The 13,091-nt window shown below is 43.0% G+C and overlaps 1 protein-coding gene across 2 annotated transcripts in view; it reads right to left on the reverse strand.

Moving 5' to 3' along the window:
- Znf287 (zinc finger protein 287) overlaps positions 1-11,642 on the reverse strand; it is a 24,394-nt gene extending 12,752 nt beyond the window's left edge. For both annotated transcript variants that reach the window (XM_013032047.1, XM_013032048.1), the window contains exons 1-5: positions 11,429-11,642; positions 9,199-9,795; positions 7,999-8,090; positions 5,909-6,035; positions 5,370-5,456 (exon numbers count right to left, since the gene is read on the reverse strand). In XM_013032047.1, coding sequence (XP_012887501.1) covers positions 5,370-5,456; positions 5,909-6,035; positions 7,999-8,090; positions 9,199-9,601 — 709 coding nt within the window. In that variant the 5' untranslated portion in view covers positions 9,602-9,795; positions 11,429-11,642. The remainder of the gene's footprint in view (positions 1-5,369; positions 5,457-5,908; positions 6,036-7,998; positions 8,091-9,198; positions 9,796-11,428) is intronic.
- Between the last annotated feature and the right edge of the window lie 1,449 nt (positions 11,643-13,091).

The following is a 13,091-nucleotide window of genomic DNA, read 5'->3' on the forward strand; positions in this document are numbered from 1 at the left end:
TGGGAATGTACACTTATACAACCACTTTGGAAAGCAGTCTGGAGGGTCCTTAGAAAGCTAAAGATTGACCTCCCTTACGACCCAGTCATACCAACAGGAACCAATATACAAGGACACATGCACCTCCATGTTCATTGCAGCACTGTTCACAATAGCTAGGATATGGAAAAACCCAGATGCCGCACCACAGATGAATGGACCCAAAAATTGTGGTATCTATACACAATGGAATATTATGCAGCCATTAGAAATGACAAAATAATGGCATTTGCAAGGAAATGGATGGAGCTAGAAAAAATCATGTTGAGCAAGGTAAGCCAAGAGCAAAGAGACAAACGGTACATGGTCTCCCTGATAAGTGGATGTTAAATCCAAAATGTTAGGTGATATGACAAAATTAACAGGACTTAAGAAACAAAGAACCTTCCACTCATCTGGTCGAACCACTCATGCTGCTGATCACATGTATGGTGTATATGTTATAGACTGTGATAGACAATTTGCTCCAGAAAAGTTAGAATGAGCTTGTGACTTTAAATGAGCATCATTATCTCACAATACTGTGAAATTTGGGAAATTATGTAATCACTTAATCACAATTAAAAAGACCTCGGGGAAGTTAGGGAGGGAAGGGATAGTAGGGGGAAAACAATGGAGGGGGTAAAAATGCTCAATAGGAAGTGTACTCATTACCTTACTATATATACTATATCTCTGTATAGTATCTTTAAAATAAAAAAATTAAAAAAAAGATACATTGTGTGCAATCTAGATAGGCACACACAGATGCTGATGATCTAAGGGGAGTAGGACCTGGTAATGCGTAGGAAGAGAGGAGTAATTTGTGTGTGTGTGTGTGTGTGTGTGTGTGTGTGTGTGTGTGTGTGTGTGCTGGTCCTGGGGATTGAATTTAGGGCCTGGTTGCTATCCCTGAACTTTTGTACTCAAGACTAACACTCTACCACTTTGAACTGCAGCTCCATTTCTGGCATTTTGATGGTTAATTGGAGAGTTTCACAGACTTTCCTTCCTGGGCTGTATTTCCTCAGATCTCAGCCTTCTGAGTAGCTGTAATTACAGGAGTGAGCCACTTGCACCTGATGAGAATAATTTGTTTCCTTTACTGCTTGAAATTTTTTATTCAAATACAAAAATTATAATTGATACTAGAAAATGTTAAATGAAAAATAAATCTATCATGATTAGCAGACTAGAGAGCTGGGAATGTGGCTTAGTGGTGGAGTGCTTGCCTATCATGCACAAAGCCCTAGGTTTGATTCCTCAGTACCACAAACAGAAAAATCCAGAGGTGGAACTGTGGCTCAAGTGGTAGAGTGCTACCCTGGAACAAAAGAAGCTCAGGGACAGTGCCCAGGCCCTTAGTTCAAGCCCCTGGACTGTCAAAAAAAAAAAAAGGAAAGAAAAGAAAATACATTAGATGAAGTGAAAAGAATAAGTTTCAAATTTTCAGTAAAGTGGTTATTACTTTCCCTGCTTTCATTGATTTTTATGCTGGTCCTGGGGGGCTTGATCTCAGGGCTGGGTACTGTTCCTGAGCTTTTTTGCTCAAGGTTAGCATTCTAACACTTGAGCCATAGTTCCACTTCTGGCTAAGTGGAGACAAGATTTTCAGACTTTCTGGCTTGGGCTGGCTTTGAACTGTAAGCCTCAGATATCAGCTTCTTGGGTAGCTAGGATTACAGGTATGAATCACTGGTACCCAGATAGTTTTATTGCCTCTGTGTGTATGTGTGTGTGTGTATGTGTGTGCATATGCATGTGTGAATACATGCCAGCCCTAGGGTTGGGCTTGAATTTAAGCCTGAGTGCTATTCCTAAACTTTTTTTTTTTTGTCGGTCATGGGACCTGAACTCGGCCTGGGCACTGTCCCTCAGCTCTTCAGCTCAAGGCCAGCACTTTACCACTTGAGCCACAGCACCACTTCCACCTTTTTCTATTTATGTGGTGCTGAGGAATCAAACCCAGGGCCTCATGCATGCAAGGCAAGCACTCTACCACTGAGCTAACTTCCCAGCCCCATTCCTAAACTTTTTTGCTCAAGGCTAGTGCTCTACCACTTGAACTACAGTTCTACTTCTGGCTTTTTTTGGTGGTAAATTGGAGATAAGAGCCTCTTGGACTTTTCTGCCTGTGCTGGCTTTAAACAATAATCCTCAGGTCTCAGTCTCCTGAGTAGCAAGGATTACAGGTATAAGCCATTGGTGCCTGCCAGTTTTACTGCATTTAATACTAGAAATATAGTTATACTGCTTTAATCCAACAAACCCTTTCTTAAGCAAGATTTGTTACCCTGCTCCAAAGAAACAAAGTAACAATGGACTAAATAGGTATACACACACAATGAACTAGTTCTAGAAGCTCACTACTTTTTTTTTTCTGGTCCTGGTATTGAACTCAGGGCCTAGGCACTGTCCCTGAGATTCTTTTGCTCAAGGATAGCACTCTACCACTTGAGCCACAGCGTTACATCTGGCTTTTTCTGTTTGTAGTAGTACTGAAGAATTGAACCCAGGGCTTCATGCATGCTAGGTAAGCACTCTACCACTAAGCCATATTCCCAGCCCCTCACTTTGTTTATTTATTGTCGATCTTGGAGCTTGAACTCTGGTCTTGGGCGCTGTCCTTGGGCCCTTCAGCTCAAGGCAAGAGCTTCACTGCTTGAGCTACAGAGCCACTTCCGGTTTTCTAGATTATTGGAGATAAGAGTCTCACGGATTTTCCTGCCTGGGCTGGCTTTGAACCGTGATTCTCAGATCTCAGCCTCCTGGGTAGCTAGAATTACAGGCGTGAGCCACCAGCACCCGGCCCAGCCCCTCATTTTAACTCTAAGTAATAAGAAACAGTCTATGGCAGTCTACACACACCTAAAAAAGAAGTTCTACAGAAGTGTGTGTGTATGTATGTGTTTGTGTATGTAATTTGTGTTAGGGGTTGGAATCAAGACTTCATATATGCTAAACAAGTGCACTGCCATTGATCTATACCAGCCTAAAGCAGTAAGTCTAAATGATGACCACAAATATTGCTACTACAATACATTTAAAAATCAGTTTATTAGAAATTCAGAAATTGAAATCATGATGCAGCGCTTAAATATGTGTCTAAGTAACCAGAATAGCTGGTTAGAAGTGAAAGTACCTTGTTAGTTAATAAAGCCACATAGCAGTCTAATATTTCTAACAGAGAGAAATGCTGGTTCAGATAACTATGGAAAGCCTCAAGGAAAGATTCCAGTTTGAGTCTGGCCTAGAACAATGGCCAGGTACTGTACAAACATAAAGAACCAGATGAGATGGTAATTGATCCTACTGTTATTCTCCTTATAAATCATCAAGACTTACATTTCCTGTAGTATAACTAATTAGATAAAATAAATAAACCAAGTCTCATAGCTCTGAGATGGATGGTAAAAATCCTCAGAGGCCAAAATTCAAGTAAAAAGGTAAGACAGGAAGATAGGAATAATAATCTTGGTTGCCTGAGATAACTCCCCAATCTTGCTGAGTATCACAGACTTCTCTGCTCAGGCTGGCTTTGAGTCTGGATCCTAAGATCTCAGCCTCCTAAGTAGCAAGGATCACAGGCATGAGCCACTGGTGCCTGGCAAATTAGCTTTTTAAAGAAAGTGAAACTATACAAGGTAGCATAGAACATTCTGTTAATTCATTGTTAATGCTGTATTCCAGTACAAATATTAGTACAAATACAAGTCAGTGCCTTAAGTAAAAAGATACAAAAGCAAGATGCAAAAGTATTCAAAATGTTCTTTTGTGTTCAAAAGGAAGGATACAAATGAATATGGTTAGCTTCAGGGAGTGGATGGGATAAGATAGAGGGTTTAGGAATGTATTCTTTTTTATTATATAGTTTTGACTTCTGAACCATGTTAATGTTACTACATACTCAATAAGGCATAATAAAAATAAAAAACTAAGAAAATACCACCCTTAGTTGGATTTTTTTTTTTTTTTGCTTGTCCTATGGATGCTTGGATGCTATACCTTGCTTTTTCTCTAGGATGGCACTCTAGTACTTGAACAACAGCTCCACTTCTGGCTATTTGTTGGCTAATTGGAGGTCAGTCTCATAAACTTCCTGGTAGACTGGCTTAGAACCTCCATACTCAAGATTTCAGCCTCCTGAGTAGCTAGGAATATAGATATGAACTACTGGTGCCTGGCTCACTTAAAATTTTTGAATCTTATGAATGCATTTTAAAAAATAATTAGAAAAAATTAAAAGGTAATGAGTTGGGGCTGGGAAGTTGGCTCAGTGGTAAGAGTGCTTGCATCGCATGCATGAGGCCCTGGGTTCGATTCCTCAGCACCACATAAACAGAAAAAAGCCAGTTGGGCGTTCTGGCCCAAGTGATAGGGTGCTAGCTTTGAGCTGAAGAGCTGAGGGACAGTGCCCAGGCCTAAAGTTCAGCTCCCACAACCAAAAGAAAAAAAAAGGGAATGAGTCAGAAAAGTAGATGCAGGAAAACAGACAAAAGGAATTCAGGCTGGGTTTAGGTGGGTCATACATGTAATCTAGCTACTTGAGAGGCTGGGATTAAGGTTCAAGATCAAGGTTCAAGGCCAGCCTGGACAGAAAAGTCCATGAGGAAGGAAACTGGACATGGTGTAGACAGATAAAAGCTCACATGAATGCTCAGGTGGGGAATGAGATCCTATCCTAAAAATGACCAGTGCTGGAGGTGTGTGATCAGAGGTAGAGCACCGGCCTCGCCAGTGCAAGGCCCTGAATTCAAAACCCCAGTACTGAAAAAAATTCAGAAAGAAGATAGTTTGGGTTTTTAGGTGACTTTTATGCTGTTTACATATAGAGAGAAGGAAAATGGCTGCAGACAAGCTCTGAGCCTGGCCTTCAGAGTCATGTAAAGGATAAAATGAGAAGAGACCCAGGGAAAAGAAGAAAAATGTGTAAACTCTGAAGATGGTCTCTGTAAGGTAGCAATGCCAAACACATCAGAATTCTTTTTTTTGTTGTTGTTGTTGGTGGTGGTCATGGGGCTTGACCTCTGGGTCTGAATGCTGTCCCTGAGCTCTTCAGCTCAAGGCTAGCACTCTACTACTTGAGCCACTGTGCCACTTCTGGTGGTTTATTGGAGGTAAGAGTCTCAGGGACTTTCCTATCTGAGCTGGCTTTCAACCTCAATTCAGATCTCAGCCTTCTGAGTAGCTAGGATTACAGGCGTTAGCCACTGGTGCCTGGCTACATCAGAGTTCTTAACAGCCTGGGATACGTCTGCTGAGATTGATTTGGCCATATTGAAAAGCATTATCAACATACTCTTGTATAAACTCCTAATACAAAGAAATTCATGCGCTGATTTTTCTCTCACCTTGACTAGGGCCTTCTAAAATTTCTTTTATCACCATCCATGGTTCTTCCAATATGGGAATCACAGTTGGTCTGTACACAGTCAGTCCTGTTCAGGGAAAATATGATGAATTTTATCCTGGAAATAAAACAGCCATGAAAGTTTATTATGATATCTAAACCTCCATAGGAAACCATGGACATGATCTAATATGAGGTCTTATTTAGAGGTAGGATAAAAATTTCTTGCTACCTAAGAGAAGCCTGGGAAAGAATTTTTCCTTTGCAGCAGCAGGAAATGGGTAAGTCAGAATTGCACAGCATCAAATGGGCAGCATTGTGAAATTATATGTCATTTCAATGATCTTTCATATAAAAGCCTTTCACTTTGAAAAAGAGAGTATTAATATGGCCATTTTTTGTGCCTGAATGGGATGAGAACACGAATCTCTAGCTCTTATTTTTAACCCAAGGACTTCTAGGCTTAACCTATTCTTAACAAGTAGGGGCCAAAAGATATTCTGTGGGCATGATGGAAGGAGAAGGGTAAACAATGGTTACCTAGAGAAACCATGTTCCAATAGTTCTGTAATGTCACGGTCTTGTACAATTCCTTCTGTACAGGACGCATTAGTTCCCAGTCCTCTTGGGTGATGTCCACAGCTACATCTTTGAATGTCATTGATTCCTAAAATATCAAATGTAACTTAATTTGGTTTAAGAACTAGTGGGAACAGGATAGTGGTAACACTGGGTGTGTATATGGTGGTAGGGGATCATAGAATCTTAGGCGCTAGAAACCTTAAAAGTTGACTGGTCAAAAGCCTCACCCTACTAGGCATGGCTTATGTTCCTGTAATCCCAGCACTCAGAAGGCTGAGGTTGGAAGACCATGTATTTGAGGCTAGCTTAGCCTCATAGTGAGTTTGAATCAGCCTGACTACATGGCATCCTTCAGTGGTGCTAAAGGGAAACTCAATAATGAAGTATAATTTTTTTGGGGGGGGTCCGGTCGTGGGGCCTGAACTCTGGGCCTGGGTACTGTCCCTTAGCTCTTCAGCTTAAGGCTAGCACTCTACCACTTGAGCAACAGCGCCACTTCCGGCTTTTTTCTTTTTGCTTATGTGGTTCTGAGGAATCGAACCGAGGACCTTGAGCATGCAAGGCAAGCACTCTACCACTGAGACACCTTCCCAGCCCCTAATTTGTTTTTTAATGTGTATACCAGGTCTTGAACTTAGAGCCTCACACTCTTGCTCAGCTTTTTTTACTCAGGGCTGGTACTCTACCGCTTGAGTCATGCTTCCAACCCAGCTTTTTTGCTGGTTATTTTTAGGTTAAGACTGGGCTTCCCACAAAGGTGTGTGATTGGTTAGGTTTCTTGTTGTAAGTAGGACGACAGGCATACGTCATTGTATCCAACTCTCCACAGAGAGGCTCTCATAAACTTTTCTGCCCTGGTTGGCTTCAAACCACTATCTTTCAATCCCATTGAAGTAGGTAGGATTACAGGTATAAGCCATAGGTGCCCAACTATTGTACATAATCTTTCATTTTAACATCTTTGTAATTTTTACATATATGTAAAAAAGTGATATGTAAAAACGGGATTTCTTCATGTCATTTTAATCAAATTTTCTATTACTGGGTTTTTTTTAAAACAGTATTTCCATTGCCTTTCTTAGATTTTTTTTCTAGGTAAATATGTTCATATTCTCTTTAAATAATTGTAATTTGGTTGCCTAAGGCTTTCCAACTTCAGTATTTATATTTTTCCAATTAATCTCTTTTAGTTAATAAACAAACATACATAACTTTTCTCTTTCTCTCTTTCTTACTTGTTCTTTTTTTGAATACTATGGCTTGAACTCAGGGACTTGTACTAGCTAGACAGGTGCTCTACCACATAAGTTACATTAGTCTTGTATCTTTTCTCTTAAGGTGGCTCAAATTGCAATTCTTTAAATTATAAGACTCATACTGGATGCTGGTGGCTTAAACTTATAATCCTAGTTTTTCTGGAGGCTGAGGTCTGAGAATCAAGGTTTGAACCCAGCCTGGGCAGAAAAATCTATGAGACTCATTCTCTAATTAACCAGCAAAGAAACTCAAGTGGTAGAGTACTTTGAGTGAAAAATCCAAGTGAAAGTGAAGCCCTTAGTTCAAGCCCCACTATCAGCCAAAAGAATAAGGAGAGAGGTGGAGGGGGGGAGGGGAGACAGAGACACTGACTGATTCACGGACTCAATCAAGCAATATCAAATAATATATGGTATTTATTACTCATTAATGAGGAAAAATAACATTTAGATTAATATTTACCTATCACTTCCTAGAATATAGGCTAGCCACAAATCTTACAATATTTATTCACAATCTGAGAACTAAATTTTACTTATTGGAGTTGAATAACTCAAATTCCTTTGTCTTTGTTAGTCCACCTCTTTCCCTTTATGCAATCTTGCTAACTTCAAGTCAAGGAGAATATGAAAGACATATCCAAGGAAAACAATGAAAGCACATGTGCCAAAGGAACTAAGAAGGGAAACTAATGAGGTCCCAGGCAGGGTTTTCAAGAGTTCAGATATTACAGGTCCAGGACAGAAAATATCCTCATACACTAAGAAGGTACTTTAAAGATACAAACTCACTTTGGTCACCAAGTCATTGAACCACCCTGCCTGGAAAGCATGTCTGGGGTCTTCTTCTGGGGTCTCTTGGCAAAGGACAGAGTTCTGAGGAGCTAGGAAAGAGAAAGAGATCATGATGGAGATTAGTTCTCTTTGTATAGCCTAGGAAACCCTTCACCAAATATATACCTATACTTTTTTTTTTTTTTTTTTTGGTGGTTGTGGGGCTTGAACTCTGGGCTTGGGCGCTGTCCCTCAGCTTTTCAGCTCAAGGCGAGTGCTCTACCACTTGAGCTACAGCACCACTTCTGGTTTTCTAGTGGTTAATTGGAAATAGGAGTCTCACAGTATTTCCCGCCCAGGCTGGCTTTGAACCAAGATCCTCGGATCTCAGCCTCCTGAGTAGCTAGGATTACAGGCATGAGCCACCAGTGCCCGGCTACCGATACTTTCTTAAAGTGAGCAGCCAAAAGAGAATAGAAAACAGCACAATACTCCAGAGTCAGAGAGAAGGCTAATGACTTGTCCTGAGAATTCAAAAACAAGTTTGCTTGGGGACTTAAGCATATTACAGAAATTCACAATTTTTGGCTGGGAAGGTGGCTCAGTGGTAGAGTGCTTGCCTTGCATGCATGAGGCTCTGGGTTCGATTCCTCACCACCACATAAGCAGAAAAAGCCAGAAGTGGTGCTGTGGCTCAAGAGGTAGAGCGCTAGTCTTGAGTGGAAGAGCTGAGGAACAGCACCCAGACCCAGAGTTCAGGCCCCATGACTGGCAAAAAAAAAAAAAAAAGAAATTCACAATTTTCTATTAAATCCTTATCTGATGTAAATTTTATGAGTTGAATCTTTCCTTAATAGCGATTACTCACTGGACCTTTTCTACTCTTTTGGAAGCATAAAATTCAATCTACAAAGGCAAAGGTATGTCTATCAGTAGCTTGGTGTAAACTTCTGCATATAACTGAGGACTCATTCAGGGATTCCCTTATTTATGCCTAGTCATTCTTTCATGACATTTCTCCTCTGGGCTGAGATAATGTGTTTGGTTCCAAGCAATGTGTAAGGGAAACACAATGCAGAATGGAGCTCATGTTAAAGCCATGTTCTTACACACTCAGTGATCTTGGTTCTCCCAATTTCTTGAGAATGCCGTTAGATGTGCTGCTTGTCTTCTCTAACCACCCCGGGATTCCTCCCCTCTCTGCTCCACAATGCTCACCTTCCTCTTCTAGAAGCTGAGTCAAATCCTCCACCAGAGTCACCACTTCCTCGCTGCTTTCTGGATACTGGGACTTTACCCAAGTCCTAACCTCACCAGGCAGGATAGTCAGAAACTGCTCCAGCACCAGCAGCTCCAGGATTTGTTCCTTGGAGTGAATCTCAGGTCTCAGCCACTTAAGACAGAGCTCCCGGAGTTGACTTAATGCTTTTCGAGGACCAGCTAGGTCTGAGTATGGAAAATTCCTAAAATTCTGTCGACAAGCCTCAGTGTCATGCAAGAGTCTTGAAGTAAGGGCTTGCTTCTCAATATTGTGGGGTCCACTTTGAGCCTTGTCTGATTTCCACATTAGAAGGAATTGAGAGCGTGAAGAACTGGTCATCCTTTTCCTCGAGGCTAACATTGCTACAGACAGGAGAGTCAATCTGGCAGTATCTTTTATTTCTCCAGTAATGAGGCAATTGCTTGAAGTTTCATGCTACAGATATAACATTATATCAAGGGCTTCAGCAACCAGAGGCAAAACAAAACCGAGGTAAAATTAGTACCTTTAGTTGTAAATCTGAGCCTAGAACTTGCAGGAACAAGAAAGAGACCCTGAAATACAAGAATGAATCACAAGGTCAAGAATTTCTAATGTATTCTGCAATACACACACACACACACACACACATACAGAAACTGACTGCTCAGTGTGCATAAACCCATAAAAGATGAAGGATTTATCTTCAACTTCTCTCCTATATCCTTAGAATTGTAAAAGAAGGGGTAGCTGGTGGGAGAAGTGACCATAAAAAGATGTGACAGGGGCTGGGAATGTAGTTTAGTGTTAGAGTGCTTGTCTAGCATGCATGAAGTCCTGAGTTTGACTCCTCATTACCACATAAGCAGAAAAAGCCAGAAGTGGCACTGTGGTTCAAGTGGTAGAGCACTAGCCTTAAGTAAAAGAAGCTCAGGGACAGTGCCCATGCTCTGATGTGACAGAGCAATTATTTAAGTTGGGTGCCAGTGACTCATGCCTGTAATCCTAACTACTCAGAAGGCTATCTGAGGATCACAGTTCACAGCCAAGCCTAGACAGTAAAGTCCATGAGATTTTTACCTCTACCAAAAAATCTGGAAGTAGAATTGTGGCTCAAATGTTAGAAAGTCAGTCTTGAGCAAAAAGCTAAAGGAGGGCTGGGAAGGTGGCTCAGTGGTAGAGTGCTTGCCTTGCATGAATGAGGCCCTGGGTTCGATTCCTCAGTACCACATAAGCAGAAAAAGCTGGAAGTGGTGGTGTGGCTCAAGTGGTAGAGTGCTAGCCTTGAGCTGAAGCCCTGAGGAACAGCGCCCAGTCCCAGAGTTCAGGCCCCACGACCGACAAAAAAAAACAAAAAACAAAAATCCCTAAAAGACAGTGCTCAGTCCCCGAGTTCAAGCCCCAGTATTGGTACGTGTGTGTGTGCAAAAAAAAAAATTAAAACATTTTTATAGCCAAAAACCCCCATTTTTATAGCCAAAAAAAATCTGATCCGACTTGGAGAAGAGCCTACACATTTTAGTCACCGATGTCACAGAAGCTCTATTGACTTGTGAACTCGTTCTAAACAACAGAGCAAACTAAGAGTTTCTGGGAACAAACTAGGTGTCAAATTTCTTCTTTTAAAAGTGTTCAAGGTTCCCAAGGGGAGAAGGAAAGAGGACGGGGGGGGGGTCGGGGGGAGGCGAGCCATTCACTCACTTGGCATGATGGTTAACACCGTCCCGCGGTAGCGGTTCACTAAGGCTGGGATGCCCAGCCGGTTGGACTGGAAAGCAGTGAAAGGCCCTGACGTCTTTCAGAGAGGTTGGAAGCGGTTTAGCGCCTTCTACGGGAGACAGTTCCTTTAGGATACATTCGAAATGAGGATTCCGGCACCCCACACCCACCTGGCCCCCAGCTCCAGCTCCAAGTCGGGCTCGACCATGGGTCGTGCCAAGTGTGTGCGGCCTCACCCGGCGCCTGGGCGCTCCTCCTCCCGGCCCGCCCTCTACGCCCCCTCCGGTGCGGGCACCGGGAGTAGCGGGACCCCGCGCCGCACAGCGCGGGTCCGGGCCCCACACGGCAGCCTCCACCACCCCGTCTCAGCTTCTCTTCTGGCTGTGAGCACCGGCCTGCGCACGCCCCACGCCCGCTCGCTTCCAGCTTCAGGCCCAGGCTCGGGCTCCGGTCCCGCTGAGCGCGGACCCGGCGTCGGGACATCATTACCTGTCGCTGGGGCCCGGCCGCCGCGCAGCCCGAGCGGCCCCAAAGGCCACACGAGTAATAATGGCGGCGGGGTCGCGGGAGCCTCCGTGGCGGGAGAGGTCCCGTGCTGCAGTGCCGCCTCCGGTCTCGCCACTCTCTTTCCCAGACGCAGCAGGGAGCCGCTGGGAACCGTTCGTCTTACAGCCCGGCCCTGACAACTCCAGCCCTGAGTATATTCAGCGGCTAGGCTTCGCCGCGACCTCGCCTTGGCGCCAGTGCGCATGTGCCTCCGGAGAACGCGAGCTCCCGCACAGCCAATCAAAACTCGAGTTCGGGCCTTTCCCTACCCCCAAGTCCCAGGCCCTGGACCTGTCTCCATGGCAACCTCCTCCACCCGTCACTATGACTTGCTTACTAACCTGAAAGGTTTCCAAAGGAACTTTAAAGTTTTCTCTAGGTAGAGTCAGGCCTGGCTGACAACTTGGACATTAGAGAGGTATCAGCAGCTTGGAGAATGGTTGGAGGTTGAAGCCCTGAGACAATTACCCAGAGAAAACTGCTGGAAGATGTAGGTCTAAGGCAAGAAAGCCCTAAAACGCTACTTGGAATTTTCCAATCTGAGACTCAGATAGGAAAAAAAGAACCACATTCTACAATGTGTTATGACATACATACTTGAAGTTATGGAAAATAAAAAGAGAAACATACACTCCTGTTATCTACTGCTCTATTAACATACTACCCAAAAAATGTAGTGGCTTTCAAAAAACAATTTGTTTTTGGTTCCTAAGGGTCAGAAAATTGGAAGAAGGTCGAGTGGCTCTTTTCTGCACCATTGTGTCTGTGGCCTCAGTTGAGAATTTGATGCTGAAAGGTTCCAATTCCAAGATGGCTTTTGTGCCCATATGTCTAGATGCTATAAGATGAGCTCAACTTGGATTTGACCAGAGAGCCTAAATGTGAACTCCCCAATATAAAGGATGCAGGCTAGTTGGAAATGTTACATGGGGGCTTTGGGCTGAAAGTGTGATTATTCAGTGAACAAGGAAAAAGCCCTGTGACCATCACTTGGAAGTTGCCTAGCTCCAATTCTGCCAAACATTTGATTAAAATAGTGACAGGCCTGCACAGAATCAATTGGAGGGAAAAGAAGCCTGACATCCATTACTTTACATACCAGGGCAGTGTGTGTGTGTGTGTGTGTGTGTGTGTGTGTGTATGTTTGGCCCTGAATTCAGGGCCTTGTGCTCAGCTTTTTTCACTGGTGTTTGACCATTTGAGCCACAGCTCCAGTTTCAGTTTTTTACTGGTTAAGATTCTTGAGGATTTGTCTGCTCAGGCTGGCTTCTGAACTTGCTCCTCAGATTTCAGCCTCCTGAGTAGCTATAATTAAGATGTCAGCTACCAGAACCTAACTATAGTGCATCTTGATGCCATTTCTTCCATCCTCCCCCACTCCATCTATCTCATCCATCCCCTTAACTTTTCTGGTTCATTTTTTGCATATGTACATTGAATATTATGGCTGTTTTCCCTCACCATTACTCTTTTCATTGGTCTCTCTCCATTTAATCCCCACATATCCAATCAGCTACATAATATTTAAACTTGTTAAAACAGTTTACACCATATGATCTCACCTTTATATATAATGTCCTTTAGTTAGTTTGGCCCACAGCATATG

Source organism: Dipodomys ordii, unplaced genomic scaffold (assembly GCF_000151885.1).
Source record: "Dipodomys ordii isolate 6190 unplaced genomic scaffold, Dord_2.0 Scaffold147, whole genome shotgun sequence".
NCBI classification, from domain to species: domain Eukaryota; kingdom Metazoa; phylum Chordata; class Mammalia; order Rodentia; family Heteromyidae; genus Dipodomys; species Dipodomys ordii.